The sequence below is a fragment of the Lepeophtheirus salmonis genome, chromosome 6 (assembly GCF_016086655.4).
Source record: "Lepeophtheirus salmonis chromosome 6, UVic_Lsal_1.4, whole genome shotgun sequence".
In the NCBI taxonomy this organism is placed as follows: domain Eukaryota; kingdom Metazoa; phylum Arthropoda; class Copepoda; order Siphonostomatoida; family Caligidae; genus Lepeophtheirus; species Lepeophtheirus salmonis.
In genome coordinates this window covers 46774636-46794736 of record NC_052136.2, presented here as the reverse complement: position 1 = coordinate 46794736, position 20101 = coordinate 46774636, and the positions used below count along the sequence as shown (strand labels likewise).

Here is a 20101-nt window from a genome sequence, read left to right as displayed (position 1 = left end):
AAGGATTTAAATGAAGTTAAAGTTATTCTACATTTGAAATACACTCTTTTTACAATTCCACCTACGCCAACTGAGACAAAGCAAAGTATTTTAATTAATGAGATCTATTCAATTTAGCTTTGTAATCGATTAGATGACAAAACTCTTCATACTTTGAACTTGTTCATAAAAGTTAAAGTTAAAAAAAACCTTAAACATATCTATTATAACATAATTTGTCTGGGAATTCCTGAATATTTTTAATTGTTATAGAATTATGAATTCACAGTATTTTAAAAAGCTCGATTATTTTTTCAACCGTAAAAACTACAAAAGCAATATGTTGTTATTTCATGATTTGATTTTTGTATTTATCGTTAAGAAAAAGAAATTAAAAAACTGGGATTTGATGACTAGTATAGGTCATAGTATGAAAGGCACAAACATAGATTACAATGAAGAATTCTTATGGTAGTCGATTATAATTAAGCAGCCAATCCAGAAGCAGCAGAAGGAACATAGCACCATTTCTTGACAACGGGCTTTTGTACCTTTCTTGGATTCTTCTTGGAACGAGCACAGACCTCTTTAGGTACATCCACACATTCTTCAACAGGCTTTAGATTAGGAACCAATTTGGTGACTTGCTTGCAAGCCTTTTGGGGCTCCAAGTTACAGTTTTCTTCGGGAACTTCTTGGATAATGGTTTCTGTCTTGTCAAAGCACTCTTCGGGTCCGGGTTGGGGAACACATCCAGAAGGGCCACATAATTGACGAGCAACCTTCTTACATTCAGTTTCAGGGCTGTATTTCTTGACATTCTTCTTTTCAGAGGTACACACTTGTTTAGGCCATTTAGTACATTTTTGTTCTGTGGTGTAACCTTGGGTGACATCCTCACACTTTTCTTCTTGAATGGTTTCACAATCGACAACATCATCTTGAACGTCATGTTCATGGTAACGAGTTTCGCACTCAGATTCGTAGACAGTTTTACATTCTTCAGGTCCTTCACCTTCACAAACTAATGGAGTGTGACAGAATCTAAAAATAAAAAAGTATAAAATAGGGTGAAACTTATTTGAGAGTAGTGGGGTACAAAATCAAATCTGAGGCTTAGACATATTGATATTCCATGCAAAATTCTTTCAAAATTAATATTAAAACTCCTTACTTGACAGTCTCATCAACAGCGATCTTCTTGTACTCGATGAAACAGTTCTTCTTGAAGTTTTCTTCGCACTCCTCCTCTTGTTGAGGTTCGAAGTCGGTGCTGTAAGTAGTGTGGCATCTCTCAGAGTAGCTGTGATGGCATTCAATATGATCATCATACTCTGTCTCTTCTACCATTACTACTTTATCGATACAACGCTCCCCAGCAGCAGCAATGGCGCCAATGTCGAGTGGGACATCCTCACCACCTCCTTGACGAGCCAATCTATTTCCAAAACTTTCCTCATCGTGTTGATGATGTTCATGATGCCCTTCAGCATGATCCTCAAGGGATTTGCCTACTCCTCTGGCTCCAGAGTTGAAAGGAAAAGTATTTAAGAGGGATCTTCCATCACGGAGAACTGTTACCCTGCGAGCTTGTGGTCCACCAGCAGCTGCAGCAGATCCAATCAAAGCAATCAGTAAAATATTCTGAATAAAAAATATTAACATTAATATTGATATAACTCATTGTTATGGTCTAGCTATAGGTCACCTTAACAATAGATACCATCGTATTTGTTCAAGTTACTAAGCCTAGTACTACTTTGAGTTGTAAGTTCAACTGCTTAGTGAAACTGATAACGGTTTGTAATCTTAGAATCTCTTTTATACTCTTTAAACTTTTAACAAAAAACAACAAAGTGAATGAAAAAGCAGGCCCATAATAAAGAAACACGGGGATAATCTATTTGCCTTAAAAAGAATACAACCATCCTGTTCACGATAATATATATTTTCATCTACTTTTTTCATGGCTAATCCTTTATTTTTTTGGGAAGGGTCAGGAAAAAAAACACCAACTTATTGATATTCAAATAGAATGAAATTTAAAGTTTGTTATTCATGTCATACTGTGATACATTGGGTAGGGAGATACTGAGGACAGTTGCTATGCTTGTTATTTTGGTTCAATAGCTACAAGTTGGTTTGACTTAGACTCGACAGTTTTTTACACGACATATGTTTGATATTTTTGAAGATAATATCAGCCAGTTGTTTTCCACAAATTAAATTTAATTCAAACCGTCAAATGTGGCTACTCTCCTCTCAGCCAGTGGCGTTTATATCAGCTAAAAAATTTAATTCCTGTTAGAAATTTAAAAAATAGATAAAATAATATTTTTTGATGAAAAGATAATTAGTCTCTTTATTGATACTAATCAATAGTTTTCCACAAATTGCATTTGTATTACACTCTTCAGGTGTTGCAACTGCTCCGTAGCCAGAAACGGTTGTAACAGTTAAAACGTAGTAAAATTAAGTTAGAAATTTTTTTAAATACGGTTAAATAATATTTTTTTGTGAATAAATAACTAGTCCTTTTATTTATAGAAATAGAAGTTTAGTTAAAATATAGAAAAGGAGGAATAAGAAAAACATAGGAGTAAAATTGATAATTCCTACCTTCAGCTGAATATATGTATTGACACCCCCTTTTGAAAAAATGAACACAATCAATTGAAAAATATTATCACAAAGAGACAAATTAATCAAGATTGTGCTCTAGTTTGCACGGATCACCCACCAACGGATATACGTAACTAATCTTAGGCAAGAAGCACACTGTTTAAACGTCAAGAAGGTCATTAATGACGGTATTGGTATCGAGACAAGCATTAACAAGATGGTGCACCGGCACGCCCAGCAAAGTTTACACAGTCCTTTTTGAAGACTAAAATTCTATTCTGGCCGAAAAAAGTGTGGCCACAAAACTTGCCAAATACCAAACTGCTCGACTTTTTCTTCTGACCATATGTCGAGGCCAGGGCTTACCAGAGAAGGGCCCCAATTAAAGTATTACCACCTGCCATAACTTCAAGTGGCGCAACAAGGTCATTATGTAAGTGGACGGAGGCTACATTGAAGATTATAAATGTCAACACATATGTCAACAACATATGTGTAAAGCTTAGAGTACTTTCTCTAGTTTCCAACATTGAACTTGTTAAAATTCTAGATTCAAAATATCTTATTTTCAATAATGCAATCAGTTATCATAGTTTTCCAAAAAAAATGCATTTCAATGCAAATAGTCAAATGTTGCAAATGTCCCGTAGGCAAAAACGGTTGTAAGAGTCAAAAAGTATTGAACTTAAATTAGAAAGTTTAAAAATAGGAGAAAATAAAATTTTTACTGAATAAATAACTATACTTGTCATGTTGAATGATTCAATTTCAATGTATTATAATAAATGAAGATGTAATAAGATTTATGTAATAGATCCCTGATCAGTATTGTCTATTGAGATAAATTCACAGTAAAAAAACTCTTCATGGGACTATTCTGACTTACTTAAACCATGGGTAGTATTTATCAAACATCAAAAATAAACAAATGGGAGTCATCTAGATAAAAATTGGAGTTATATTCTTCTTGGACACCTACAAATTTATCGTCTATAGTCTCGACCAGGGAGTGTGAATGAGTTAACCTAATCTGTATACATGTTTTTATGATTCATTGTTACCTCAACCGTCTTGTCCCCTATTTCCTTAGAACATCAGCTACTCTTCATCCTGAAACAATAATACATCACTGCATACTTAACTGATTTACAACATTTAAGTTTTAAACTAAGCATAAATAATTACATTTACATCAGATGAATAGGGTTTAACAACTCAAAGTGATTTTTGAGTTTTCGAAGAAAATTAATGAACTATAAAAATAAATACTCCAAGGTTGTAGGATAAAAAAAAAAGAGTAACAGCTAAGGATTGGATGTATCAAAGCTAAATACCAATCATAAAAACAAAGAACACGTGATCAAAATTTGTATGAAGTAGTTGTCCTAGCGGCAATTTTTTCCGATTGAGGCGTTTAGAATAATTGAAAATTGCCGGTAAATAACTATAAGGCCTCCATGAGTTTGCCCTTTCAACTAAATTAACTAAGTGAATTCTGCAAAGAAAAGAAAAAGTTTCATACTTTATGGCGTTGTAAATTCAAAAAATAAGTCACAGCTCAGAATCGGGTGTATCAATGCTATAAACCAAGTATAGAAGAGAAGAACACGTGAACAATATTTGTATAGAGTAGACGTTCTAGAGGCAACTTTTCCGCTAGGGACATTTTGTATACTTGAATATTAATCTATCACTAACTACTCAACCTCTATGAATTCGCCCTTTTAACTAAATTAACATGGTGAATTCTGCAAAGGGAAGAAAAAGTTACATAGGTATGCCATGAGGGGAAACGACAAGAAATCATAAATTGACGTCATTTATTATTTAATACAAAGTGGTATCTGGTGTGGGGAAAATATATCAGTAAGACAATAATTTATTCAAGTGAACAAGTGAGTATCCCCACTTTATTTTAAGTCTTTAAGGTGTATTCGCGAATCACAAAGAGCCATTACTAATGCATCAGTAATATATGGTTATTACACCAAAAACTTGGTTTAAAACCTAGGCCGTGACTACAAGAGGAAGCTGTTGTTACACTACCCTAGCTATTAAATTTGTTGAAGATAAAAAAAAAGTTTGCCTATTATTTTGTTGATATTGTTACAATTTTTGTATCAACAATTTTCTGGATTCAAAACTGTGTCTTTCTTGAAAAAAAAACTTTTTGTCGAAATTTGTTGTAAATTTAAAAAAAACAACACGTTGTACTGTGTGTATCAACTTACACATGTGTACTCTATGTATTTATTTTCTAATTGAGAAAAAAACATAATTGCTAATTTTTAATATCCTTCTTTTAAAAATAAATTATAATCTATATCCAAATTGCATAACTGGCACTAATACTTAAAATAATAGACATATTTAAAAAAAAACACTTAACAATGCATTTATTATTCTTACTCTATTTAGGGCAATATAAACATGTTTTTCATAATCAGAGTTTGATTATAAATTGGGTTTTTGGGAAGACTGTAAATTATAAATGTGATTCAATAACATAAAAAACATTCTTGAAAGAATTCAAGAAATAGAAAAAATCCCAATGGATTTAGGTACTTCATATATACATACACATATGAAGTCTTATATTAACCGAGATATACCCATTTTTAAATAAAATCGATCTATTTTAACTGATTTAAGTGCAATTTGTGGCACACCCAAAAGATAAATGAGAATAATTTATTTATTGATAGAAATTAACGATAATGTGTCGAATAATACAAATGTAATCCACATCCAATAGTGAGAAAGAATATTCGACTTTGCTTTAGTGTTGACAGAGATTTGTTCTTTCTAAAAACTAAATGGTTTTTTTTTTTGTTTCTTTTCAAGTATTCGTTTAATTAATTACTAGATTAAGTTTGCCTGCGTAGCCCAGGACATTAAGAAATTGAAATTAATTAAGAACTCTTCCCCTTAATATAAAATATAAAATAAAGACCGTAAAATTTTAAGAATGATTCTCATGTTGGTTGTATAAATATGGGTATACTAATATAAAGGGATTATAAAGGCACTCATCTTACCCGCGATGAAGAAGTAATTACTTTATTCTAGGTTAGATGACGAAATCGCAGTCTAGTAGCTGCTTCCCTAATCCCTAAGGTGCTAGGAAACCTCCTACTATTACCAAATACAGGTTGTATAGGAGAAGTACTGGCCCAAAATACAGTTAAAACTCTACCGCCGCCGCGATTCTAGGTACCATGGAACCCTTCTAATATACCTCAGCCCACGGGGTGTGCAGGTGAACTGCTTGGTCCGAGGCAAGTTAAATTTATCCGCTCCCGTTCCCTGAGCATCAAGGAATCCTCCTAATATCTCAAAATACAATCCAGCTCTCAGGTTGTACAGGTTAAGTATTGAACCTCAAGGTAGTTTAAACTACACCGCTGCCACATTTCTAAGCACCGAGAACCCATTTTAAGATGCTAGAATTCATTCCACCCACGAGTTGTGTCTATAAGCTGCTGGTTCCAGAAGCAGGTCAAGTTCTTCCACCCCCGCTTCCCTTACCATCAAAGAATCCTTTTAATATCCAAATACACTCTTCCTCAGGTTGTGCAGGGGAATTGCTAAAAAAAATGTTGTTTTAAGGCCACCATGGCATTGAAGGCTAAAAATTTGTTTCTATAACCGTTTCTGGAATCTCAATAACCTATTTACAAAATAAAAGGAAAATGGATCCTTTGAGGGACGTCATTGAGGGACAAACACTCACAGACATTCACTTTTAATTTATATATTTTTAATTTATTTAGTATTCATTTAATGGATAATGAACTCAATGAACTTTTTAATGGACAGAATTATCCCTATATCAAAAACTATAACACTGTCAGACCCGATTAGGATTTTGCGACCAACCCTCAACACTTATATTTAGCTGAATCACATTTACTACTTTTTGGAATTTGAAAATTAACTATGTATAGCAACTCTGCTAATTTGTAAGGATTTTTAAGCATCCTCTTTTCTATCCTTTTATTGGTTTTGAAACTGTGTACTAAAATTTTCAAAAAATAATGAAAATTCTAATTTTTAAGTGATTACACATTTCTTAAGCTGCATACATGGATGGTCAAGATAAAAAAAAGTAATTAACAGCAAAGAATCGCTCAAAATATTTAAAAAAATGGTTGCTCCAGTCAAGACTGTTACTAGAATTTTTCTTTGAAGAGGTTTACTAGCTTATAGAGTGTGGGCACAAAACTAGCATCAGCATAACTAAATTACGAAAAATGTGATCTTTAGGAAATCAAGAAAAATATATCAAAATCAATTTGTGAAGTGTTGGAAGTTAGTAGTAATTTTCAAACCATATGACAGCTTTTCCGCACTACACTTAATCGAAATTGAAAAAGTTAAAAATCAAAATGTGTTAATGTGCATGCATACATATTTCATTTATAAACTCTTCAAGAGAGGTATTACAAAGTTATAAGTATAAGTCTTTGCTGGACTCAGAGTAAAATTGAGGATCGACATCGGAGTCATTCTTCCCAATATCCTTGTTTGTTTTCTTCTCCCCTTCCTCCTTCCCACAGTTGCTTGTAAATGAAATGATGAAATGCCATGACAGCTAAGCTACTCTTCTCCAAAACATTCTTCAAATTGTTATGGTTAACATCTTGATTTTCGGTTTCTTTTTTTTAACATGCTCTAAATACCAACTAGTATCACTGGCCCATAAGTATATAACCGGTCACTCCTTCTTTGTACTCAACCATCTATGTAAATTTTATAAAGTGACTGTTAAAGCGGGTTCATCTATGAACCTATCTACTAGCTATGTAATAAGTAAGAAAGGGATCAGATTAGAAACGGAAAAAGGTTGAATTCTGAAAATTTTCTTGGACAAGAAGATTTTAAAGGTTGATCAATTCCACAACTGCTGGAACTACCGCTAGCTTGCGGAAACCAAATACGAATTTACCACACCAAATATCCGGCCCATACAATGGTCCTCTGCGTACTGACCTCTGATGGAAAGTAAATGCCTCCGATATTTTTCAAGGCTTGGTAGACAATCGGCCTGGAGGCCTACTACCGGTTTGTCGGAAATATTTCCCCATTTGGCGCATTTATTTTATATGTAAGTATATTAAATGAAATATATTTTTAATCTTATTCTTTAGGCTGGATTTCGCTTCCACAAGTTCAAGAGTTTTTTGCCCCTCTTAAGCCTCTTGTCACGGGGTTTTTTTTTTTAACAATAAGGCCCTTTTGACTCTTCTGAGGGATTTGCCGACTATTTTTTTTTTATCCAGAGAGATACGATGGTAATGGATGTGATCGTGGAATTTGGGTTAGCGATCGCAGCGTCCTTGTACCTCGCCGAATCTACTTTTTGTTTTCTCCCACTTCCACTGCGTCACTTAAGGTCTTGGCCAGCTTCCATGCACTTTTAAACGTTAAAAACAGTCTTGTGGTTACACTTGAGGTGTTTGGCGATCTCCTTGGTGGTGACATGTGCGTCGAGAAGAGGGGATATCTTTTTTCGTTGGGACTCAATTGTAAAAACGACTCGTAATAACCTAATGAACAAAAGAATATACATAATCCTAGATACTTTCTGTAGAAATTCACAAAACCTCTTTTCTTAATCTATATTATCTTTCAAAATCAAATACAGAAACATACTCATAAAATAGCATATTCCATATTTTCCAGATGATTGAGTCTACTCTCTTTTATACGAATGAAATAAATTTATAGATCGATGAGGATGATTTGCTCCCATTACATTGATAAAGGAGTCCATCATCCAACAAATAATATATTCTTTATGTCTTTTTCATATATGAGAGTTTTTTATGTATATGGGTGAAATATTAGGATTCTAGAATGTACATTTAAATCGTTAAAAGGATCACAAGTTTGTTACCTAGGAAATGGGATATGTAATTACAAGGAAAGACATTTCAATTTTCATACCCCATTAATTCAAAAATTGGAATGATTTCATTTTTCCATTTTACCCTTTCTTTTATGATCTTAGTTTTTGTTGCTGTGATAGAAGTCATTTTTTTTTTAAATTATAAAAGAATGCAACGCAAAAAATAACCACAAAATATATAAATTTAGAATTCCAACTAAATGGAGGCAATAAAGTTCATAAATCTTTTCTTTCAACGATTTTTGAACTGTTTTTAATTCAATAGTATAACAAAAATTGTATGAAAAGCTTGAAGGAAAGTAATGAAATAGTTGTGATTTGAAAAAAAAATCAAGTAAATAATTATCTAAGTTGTATATACTTAATTTGAATAGACTAAAATCGGTGTTGGGGAATATCACTTTGTGGAGTGATCACAAACTACTTATTAGTTATTACATATTACTCTATTCAGAAGTGATATAGTTACATCAGTTACATCGTTGATCGTTATTTATTTATTTTTTCAACCAGCAGCGTAAAAGGTCGACTTATATTTAGTACTTATAAAATATAAAAATTATCATTATAAATGAAAGTGAATTAATTGAAATTTTTAAAATAACCTGACAGTGCAAAGAAAACAAGACAGATTTTACAAAAGCAAGCTCATAATCGTAATGCATAATTGCCTTTTTTTTTAAATATGCAGCTAAAGAAAGTATACTATCTCTTAGAAACCAGACTGATCAAGGAAAATATATTGTATTATTGCATTCAAAATAAAAAAAAGAAAACTCCTTAAGCTTTTCTAAAATAAAATTGAAACGCAGGCCAGTGTTATTGATCCTTTAAGAATACTCGACAATAGAGTATGAGCAAAATAAAAAATATGTATTATTCGCAAGGGAGTGTGAAAGTCTGTAACTTGAGGACGCAACGTAAATATTTTTTTTCACAGGACTCTCCTTGTGAGTAACATGCCTGTATTTTATATTATATAATAGCACCATTCAGGGAAACAAGGTGCTACTCTCTGTTGCTTTGTTTACAAACTAATATAAGTAAACAACGCTCATACCCTATTTGCCTATTTAGGTGTCCCACAAAAATAAAAGTAATAATTTAAAAAAATTATCCCTCTTTTGTTCTATTTGATCTCAGTTACAAAGATATATTAGAACAATGATAACAAGTCCTGACTTGAGCTTAAACACTATTTCATACTTAAATGCAAATTTTAAAAAAAATAATCCTCCTAAGTTGTCTTTTACCCATCCTTATTTAGAACTGACGACTGCAGGCCCTTCCAATTCAGTTTCGATCCGGTCTCATTCAGTACTGCATATCAGTCCTAAAAACAACGGTCCTTGATGACATCACTCAACTTTATTTCTTCTTTGGTTAATCATTCCTAGTAATGACAGTCTTAAGGAGCGGTCTCAAAGATAGATAAGATCGATCTTTAAGACTGGAAGGAACCAGACATAACATATAAGGACCAACACAATACTTTTCATAAGTATTCATTTGCCTTTGTAGGAAAAAAAAAATGCATAAATGTTTGAATGTCTAATCCAAATAATTTCTGAGGCGATGAGTTTTAGCTGATTATGGCTTCCCTACAGTATTATAACGAAAGTAGATTGAGTGTATTTTATTGTATTCATTGTGATGCTATTCTAAAAAGTCAAGACTCTATAGTAAAATAAATTAGACATCGAGGTTATAAATGATCAAAAATAAATTGTACGTTCATCTGGATTATCCATTAAAGTCCTTTAAAAATGACATTAGTATAACTTTTTTGTTGTTGGCGTATTGAAAATCCCCAAGAAACTTTTCACGTTATACAAATCACGTTAATAACAAAGGGTTCATGTCTATCCTTAAATACCAATCAATGATAAATATAAAGATATCCTTTTTTATTGAAACCTTTTTTACAGGAGAAAATAAATTATATCTTTTTATAGTAGGGAAGGCCGGATACATTTGCAAACCTATTTATTTTTGGTTCAATTACTCCAAGCTGGGTTAACTTAGACGCGTCAAATTTCGACACATTGTACTCACATTGAGAGGTTTACTGATATTTGAACCTAGTGTAAGTTATAAGTGTCAATATTTTGGACCCTTTTCTGGCAACAAAAATACATACTTGACGTTAAATGTAATTTTAGAGGCTGGAGTAACATAACTTCTTTTATTATAATGCGTAGCATCCAGGCTAAAGAAGTAGTAGCGGATGGCCATGGTTTCAATCCAGAGGAAAAATTCTAAAGTTTTCTTGGAAATACGGGCATTTTTTATCATAGCGATAAATGTGCGTTTGCTGTCGAGAATACGTATTTCCAAAAAATGACTTTACAGAATATTTTAGAAAATTAAACTATTTGCAATGTATCTGTTGAGATTTTATTTGTGGGATATATGAAAATCAGCTAATAGCTATGAATTTCTAATTTAAAAGAACTCTACGTATAATATTTTATGAGAGATAAAATTAGTAACAACAGATCCTGTGCTATGCAAAAAATTTAAATTTGTGTAGTTTTTACAAATCGGACAATTGGAATCGGATTTATTTTTGAATAACCAACATATCCAAGATTTTGTGGAATCGCTGATTACTAATTATCACATCAACTTCTTATCCACAATTATGAAAATTGTTGGCTTGCTAATCACATTTTGCATCAGTTTCTATGATACAAATATCCCTTTAAAATATCTTAATGAAAAATTATTTAAAGAGAAAAAAAAAATTAAAAAATTACCAGCTATTAAATACCGAAGCACAGTATATTTAGTGTATTGACATTAGGGGGCGTCACCTATTTGATATAATTTTCAAAACATTACTTTTAAATGAGTATTATTATTATGAAACACAAATAAAACTTTTCTGAACAATTAAACTTGTTTTATTGCCCTTAGAAAAAGGAGATTATGTTACCGTACCTTGTATAAAATAATATTGAAGAATGAAATTTCTCCGTATTGAGTAACTTTTGAATTTAGATAAAGTTATATCAACTGAGAGCAAAATAGTCAATAATTTATTGGATATTTAAAGTGTTGGCTAAATGATAAATTTTATTTGGATAATGTAGAGGATAACTCCCAAAAATCTTCAGTGTTACTCTCCATTTTTTTAAAACATACTCACACGTAACTCCTTAATACTTATATAAATTTATATTAAGTGCTCTGTCCTTAACAATGAAAAAATAATATGATTGGATGACTGATAATGATGCAGATGTTTAAGCTGCATTTTTTTTGATTTTCGAGAAAAATGAACTGTTTCAACCGTCACTGGTCTCCTCTAAATTATTTATTTCTTTTAAAATATACATATATTTTACGAATACATAATACTAACGTTTTATCAAGATTTTAAGCATTAAAAAGGCCTTTTTGAAAATCATTTATGTCAGTTATATACTTATATAACATGGTTGAAAAAGGTATAATTATTTATTATGATCAAAGAAAAAAAGAAATATTTAAAAATTTTAAACCATTAATACAAAGAATTTGAGTCTATTTTAGCGTGAAATCTTAAGAGATTATAAGCTTATTTCCAATCCTTCTACATAATTGGTTTTTAAAAATTTGTGTGATAAAATAGATAACATAATGTATTAAATGGAATGGAATGGTATTAATTCTAACCAGTGATGCTTCTTGAGTCATATTCTGTAGTAGGTCCCAAATTTTATATGACTCCCTTGTTTGTTAAAAAAAAAGAATTTGAAAATGAACGTTTTTTATTAGATCAACTGTAAGTAGCCGTGATTGAAAGGAAATAAACACCAATCCCACTCCCCAAATATCAAGGACATATAAGCTGGAATTCTACTCCGAGTCCAACAAAGACTTTCACTTACAACTCCCGAGCAAACCCTCCATCTTCCACAAGTTATTACTTTATACTGATATGTATCCTTCTCAAAAACTAAATTATAATGATGGCAACTTCTGAAAATAAAACAACCTATTCTGATTCCCGAATAAAGCCGGGACATATTTTATGTACGTCAGCATCTAACGAATCATAGGACTCGCAAGATCACAGACCCAACGTCCTATGTCTATTTACTTGATCACTTGGGCCTCTAAAAGCGTATACCACCTGCCTGACGGGATACTTAAACACATTTTTGTGGGGTGAGGATGAAGGGAGACAACAACATCTTTCTGTGTGTGACGTGCGTAGCCAGGCACCAGGCATTACTATTTTATCCTGAGACAGCAATTTATTTCTGCATTTTGAGAATAAAGGCTACAAGACATATTTTACTTAAAACAGAAAAAAAAAATTGAGCATAGAAGAGAAGAATGTGACACAAAAAAGAAATGTCTGAACAGGATGAGACTGTTCACTCAACAACAACTAGCATTTTCAAATTTACCAGAAAAAATCTTTTCTTACTCTATGTTAATAAAAGATACATAAATGTTAGTTAAGTTAAATGTAGTATCACTTGTGTAGCGAACAAGCTCCATTTTCAAATATTGTCTTCCTCCTTTCGTTTTTCTTTATTAATTAAACCTTTTATTATTATGACGGGAGGATTTTAATGTACTGTATATATAAAAAGAATAAATATAAAAGGTCGAACATGAACATAAATAAATACATTATCAAACTTATTAAATTAAGATATATTGGTGTATTTTACACTTTTTCAAAATATGCAAAAATAATATAGACTTAAATCATTTATTCAGTTTTACGTGGCAACCAATTAAAATACAGAACACTTCAAAAGTTATACATATAAACTTTTAAATAACTTTGATGACGAATAGTCGATATGCTTAAAGCTCCAGTACCAAAAAAAAAGTTATATATTCTTACCCATTTATCAGCATCACAGCCTCCAAAGCAAGGGATGGCGTTCAAAATCAACAATAAAGGTACCATATATGCTTCACTTAAAATATCAAACCCAAGTAATTTTGTTTTGTGTAATGGCGTCAGAACTAAAATTGAAACCTGGTAGTGTATTTTGGTCCTTGTAAATATAGTTATGCCATGGATTCGTTCCAATTAACCACAGGGAAACTATTCGGTTCAGCTACCGGGTTTTTACAAATTTATTGGACAAGTCATTGAGGCCATCTTTAAGCCTTGTCTTTAACCCCCCCTGACTAATACTACCTAAACCAAGAAATAAAATAGAGGCAATGTGATCAATATTTAAAGAAGATTCTTAGTGACATTTTTTGGCTACTAGGACCGTTGAATATTACTCCACAACTATTTATGCTGCCTCCATGAATTAATCTTCTTGACTGAATTGATGAAGTTAATTCTCCGAATGAAAAAATAGCAGAGAAAATATGGCGATACATATAGACCATATGTATCGTCATCCCCTTCTTCTTGTGCTCTTTTTTTTAATTACAAACTAGTAACTGTATAAATTAAATATTGAGGTTTCTACGTAATTAAGGTTGTGCCCGGTTCAGTTTGAGCGGCGCTATAGGTCCCGGTCTCGGTCCTTTCATTTCAACGGGTTCGGTCTAGTTTCAGCTTTATCAGTCTCGGATCTGGTCAACAGTCTCGTTTTTTTAAAGGCTCAGTTTGGTACCAGAGCCTTTAAACCAAGGGGCGTAGCTAGAAGATTTGGTCCCAGGAAATGATATTTGTAACAAACAGGGACAGAGATATTTTAGACGTAGAGTGCGTAGTGCCCAAAGTTCCATCAGGAGCCCAAAAAACCAGAACCGCTTCAACTGAAAGACTGATAAGGGAACAACTTTGCATATGGTACACCAGAATTAACACCTTTGTTAATATCACCTGCTTGTTATATGATTTTGAAGGGAGAATATGATTCACCGTAATAAAAAGGAGAACCTTTAACATTTAAAATAGCATTACTGTAAGACAAATGATGCAATTATTTTTTAATTCATATACATTTATTTTATTATGAATTTTTAAGATAATTTACACCAAAGATAGGCAACAATGCTTACTTAAGAGGGAGAAGTTTACACCGCAACGACCAATTAAATAATTAACAAAAAATAAGAAAGAGCAATGAAACAACCGTTTTTCCTTTTCTCATTTTTAAAGGTTGTTTTTTCATTACAAACTACTCAACTTTATTCATTATTAACAAGAAGTATCCTTGAGACAAAAGGGATTCAAGCAAAATGTCCTTTGGCGAAATGGTTAAAGGAAAAGTGTCATGAGGAAAAATAGTCGAAGGCGAAAGTACCTAAGCCTTAATAATACGTCACTTTCGGTTTATGATTTAATCTAAGACGTCTATGAACAAACTTTATAAGTTGCCTTATCATATGGCCCATGTGCAAAGTAAGTACGCAAGTTTTTTGCCACATCTCAATGTTCACATTTGGTCAACATATTGTGCGTACATTATTGTGGCTTGTGCTCACAATAGAGAGTTCATTTCTCCAAGCGAAATGGTGATAGAACTTCTCCCATGATAGGCTTTACAGTAACTGACTATTGGATGATTGTCTAGATGAGTGTCTCGGAAATATGGAAAGTTCTGAACTCTTATTGGGTGAGGAAAGCGAGGAAGTCTGGTGTTATATTCTCAATGATTTCCTGAAAGAGAGACAAGTCTTTCTTATTAGTAACCCTTATGCTAGTTTTAAAAATGCTCTGGAAAATTTCACATTAGAATCCAAACAAATGCAGTATCCATCTAAAGGGTGCATGGATGCTACTAAAAATTTGAATTGTCTCTCGTTTGGGAACTGCCCATCAGAGGATGCTTTAATATCCTGGAAGTGCCAACCATCTCACTGATATTACTGCGGACGTTCGTTGGTCAACTTAATTAATTGATGAAATAACCGATCAATCCTTTAAATCAATGTAAAAGTATTTTAATGATGTCCAAATGCCCTTGGTGGCCAATTACTCTTGGTGAAGTTCAGGATGAAAGCCTCGTCGCTTTCTATGTCAGAAATCAGGAAGTGTTTCAAAAGATCCGTAGTTCCTTTTTGTTATTGTTTGAGAAGAATAAACATAAAAAAAGGTGCCTATAACACTATTAATACCAAACGTCAACAAATAATATTTGCAAAAAGGACTAAGAAAGATTTAAGCCTTACATATATAATCCCCATGATTAATCAATACATCAAAGTTATTAAAGGAGTGGACTAATTCTTCAGTTAATAAAAGACTATTTTGCTACTACCGTTATTTTATTTTCAATTATCTGTTTGATTTTTCTTATTTTTACTATTGTTTTAACCAGAAAAGTTTTATATTTCGATGGGCCTTATTTTTTATTACTTGTTTTTTAATATTAAAAATATGTGTTACGAAATCCATAACTACATCAAACCTAGTTACAAATAAATTTTTGTTGCTGCCTTAATTTACATTATTAGAAGTTATTTGGATTAAATTTCAACATTAGTAAATGTACATACGACATTCGATTTTATGTATGATATTTTATATGTTAATGAAATATAATATCTACTCGTTAAATTACAATATTAAATGACTACTATATGGGATTTATCGAACGGAAGTGCATAAATAAATACCTCATATATATAATGTAATTTGCTAATTAGTCAATTTTGTTGTATATGAGTAACGTCAGTATGAATCTCCTTTATATACAATATCCATAAGGAAATCATACAACACCAATTAACGCTCCATAATGCCATTATTACTTGCAAACAATGTTGGGTAATTTAAAATAAATTATCTTGCTGTATGATTGGATCCCATACGTCAACAAACAATGACAATAGATGAGAAGATGCAACGGGTTTCAGATCTTCTCTGCAGTCATCGCCCTGTAAAAGAGGTGGCAAACATTGTGAATTTTTCTGTTGAGCTCGTCCGTAAGATCAGGGGGCTCATTAACAGCGTCCAGAAAGCTCTAGAGGAAGATTGGTATTGGAAGACACAACAACATTGCCACTGAAGACTTCTTGGGTGGTGCAGCTTTTTAAATTGAATGGTGAACCACCAGCAAAAGAGTGATGGCCATGAACCTCAATGTCAGAAGGAGACTATCAGGAATGCATTCATAAAGTTGGTGGCAAGGAAAACTTCAGCTATTTCTGGCTCCTTAACTTGTGGCCCCCTTATTTCTGGACTGCTCGCCATTGGATTGTGTAATAAGTAACTCCGTAAAGAGTCTGCAAATTGCTCCAATGCAATTTCGATTCCCTGAACGTATCTATTGAGAAGTAGTGTCCTGATATGTTTAATAACTACGTCAGTAAGGTGAGCAAGGCCTTCAGCCCTAGACTGGAGGTCATGGTCGCTCCAGAAGGAGTAATTTTTTAGAAATAATTGTTGATATTATAAGGCATAATTATATTAAAAAATAACCTAATACTATGTAAATGTTGTTTTTGATAAAGTATTTTTAAATCTTACTATCAAAGACGATTTGCTTACCCACAATGTAGCTATTTAAGTAAAGATGATTTCCTCCAATTCTCCAAATGCCATAATTTGATCTGACAATGTATGGAACAAATGTGATGTGTCAGATGTGGGGACTTGAACTCAAGCTCATATTTCGAATACTTGCGACTCCTCGTGAGCTTAAAATCAGTTCTCTAGACTTGACTTGGGCTCAAAAGTTAAAAATCGAGACTTTATCAGATGTCAGACATTTTTTCTTACATATTTCCGTACAATCGTTTCATTTTTTTCTCGAAATTGTGTATACTAAGTAATCTTTATAACATCCTATTAAATTGGAATTGTAAATAGCTATTTAATTATGAAAACAACTCAATTCGATTAAATATAACTAATTTATACAAAAATCCGGAAAATTCTTCAACCTATAGACAGTTGGAACATTTTTTACGTTTGCTTTAATTATATAAAGCTGGGTTGACTTAAACGTCAAAATTTAACTCAATATATAGGATGTGGCGTTGAAATATGAACATCAGGTTATAGGCAATTTGGGAGGTTCTGGGGACTTTTTCAGAGACAGGCATAAAAACTTAGATACGTTGAATATTTCATAATACTGTGTAGAAATTTCATTGGTATATCTTTTTTAAGTTATCAAGAAAATGAAGTATACAGATTGGTGCACTTCATGATGCAAGAAATAAAATTTGGAGGCTCACTTCCTTTTGTGAATTAGGAATAACTTCCCTGATGATAATATGGACCTGCCACAGGACGGAGCTCTTGTCCACATTGCTAAAGCTGCTCAAAAATGCATCCTTTTCTGTCCAATGACACAGGAAACACAAAATTTCTACCAATAAAATGAAGCCAAGAAAATAATATATCATAAAGCACAAAATCCAAAACTTATCCCAGTTTTTTTCGGGGGCGTCAAGTTACCGAAATATTTGAATTGATATTAATTCGAGACTATTATCGTTCAGAGAAATTTTTATCATTAAAAAAATCTCCAAATTGATGTAAAATGAAAAGAACTGGTTTCAAAGGCTTTTCAATTATAATTTTTTTTTATCTGTATCTTGTTCTGAACTCAAGATATTTCCATTTTTAGGCTGAAAAATAATGAAAAACGATACTCTTATTTAGATACTTATAACTTATTAATCATTCATAGTGATAAAAAATATCATAGATTCGATTATTTATTAGGGGTATGACATCATTATTGATCATTTTTATTTATTGTAATTCAATTCGGTGATTATCATAATGATATTGAGTCTCTTTGAACGAAAATATTCCTGAATTACTATAATCTCAAATATCGAATATTTCTTAAACCTGTCGAACCAAAAAATAACTGAGATACGTTTTAGAATTGATGCTCAAAAATAAATTATATTCTTGACTTAATTTCAGTTGCCGAAATTCGGACCCTCAATTTGTTCCCTTGTGTAATTAATTAAACAAATTAATTTGAAAAAGAAAAATTGTTTATAGAAGAGAATAAGTCAATAATTCAATGAATGATTGAGATTCAATGGACAATTCGAACTATATATAGTTTATATCAAGCTCCTATGTATTTGGTTAAGTCCTGATTGACACTCTTCTATGTCATTCAGCAATGTGTTTGTTAGGCAAAGTGGGCATTCGTCAAAATGTTCGTTCGGCAATATGTCCTAGAACTCTTACACATAACTCTAATATTAAAATTAGTACTAAACCAATTATAACTATAATTTTCTTTATTTTAAGTCAAATGAAAATCACCTCCCCCCTATATCATGAATTTATAAAACAATTCTCCGGATGGGATTTCAAATGAGAACAATTGTTCACACTAGAATAGCATACTGCTTCATATCATTGAGTAACAAAGGAATCCCTTTATATGTTAATTTATTTAGAACAACATGGTTAAAGAAGAATGATCCAAATACAATTAACATAAACCTGCAAATAACATGGCTTTGTTGTCTATCTTTACCCATAAAAAATAGGATTAATGACTTGAAAGATATTGTTTTCATGGAGATTATGGGTGTGTATATATATTATTGGAGCGTTTGTGTTAGTACCTTAAGTACTAATGTAGATTTAGTTTCAAGTACTTATACACTTCTTTTAACTGTCCTTTATATTACTCTTAGTTATTACCCATTTTAATGTTTTTCATTTATTCAAATTTTATATTAATAAAAAAGACACATCAGTAAAAAAAAAGCATAACTTAAAAACATCTTTGCCGTAATTGGGGTCTGAGGAAAACACAAAATACGTTATTTACAATAAGTGTTATGCGTGGGCCTTTTTTTTTTTTTTTTTACATTTAAGTGCAAGGCATTGATAAATGTCACCCCCCAATCAGTATAATTATTTTCCAATATAGCTTATTTACCATTGAAATTTGGATTTTCTATAGACAGTGGTATTAGTTCAACATTCTGAATCTAAAAATGCAATATTCAATTCAAAAAATCGAATCTAAGTTTCCACTTAAATCCAATAAACTTCTTTAATCAAAACAATTTTCCAAATTCATTTTATCTTCGACTTGAGTCTAGCAAACTAAACCTTTAAACCAAGTAGCGAAGCGCGACCGTTAGCCTGAGGAGATACAATGGTGCAGCCTTATAACACTTTTTTTGCAAGATGTCGATTTTCATATTACGTCACTCTGTCATTTCTCTCACTACAGACATAGGCTGAGAATTAATAAAGAGGTGGCTAGATGAAGCACATCTAGCTCAAGCTCTAAAATTACTGCGGTGAAAGAAGAAATTATTTTATTCTTTAATTTTTCCTTTTTTTAATTTCCCACCAAAGAGAAGAGGCCGGGGTTTTCAATTATACATTTATGATTTATTGATTGTTTTTATAATAATAAATGTATAATTTAAGATACAAGGGTCAATTATTGTCAGAGGTGGGAACTTGGACTCCATTGTTTATTATAAGAAATATATATTTTTACATTAATTATATATGAAAAAATAACGCAGAGTAAACATCACAATCTTTGAACTAGAAAAAACAGATTATTGGGTTGACAAAACTCCATATTATAAAATCTTCTCTAGTTAAGTTAGGTCTGTCTTCGAATGAGCATCTTCTAAAAAGTAAAATATATTAGATAACATCATAACTCCTAATGATATTTCCAAATAATAACTAAACAGTACCTCTAGCGAACAAAAAAA

The 20101-nt window shown here is 31.9% G+C and overlaps 1 protein-coding gene across 1 annotated transcript; it reads right to left on the bottom strand.

The window, feature by feature from the left end:
• Window positions 1–320: 320 nt before the first annotated feature.
• Window positions 321–1833, bottom strand: LOC121120614 (uncharacterized). Its single transcript, XM_040715489.2, has 3 exons — window positions 1688–1833; window positions 1154–1623; window positions 321–1023 (listed from the first exon to the last, which is right to left on the bottom strand). Exons 1-3 carry the CDS (start codon window positions 1703–1705, stop codon window positions 465–467), a joined length of 1047 nt encoding a protein of 348 aa, XP_040571423.1. The 5' UTR covers window positions 1706–1833; the 3' UTR covers window positions 321–464.
• Window positions 1834–20101: the final 18268 nt, after the last annotated feature.

What these genes read in the sequence shown, in the direction of transcription:
- LOC121120614 (XM_040715489.2), bottom strand. An exon ending in GCTGTTGATGAGACTGTCAA is followed by an intron (nt 1,024 to 1,153) that starts GTAAGGAGTTTT and finishes TTTTATTTTTAG; the next exon opens with ATTCTGTCACACTCCATTAG.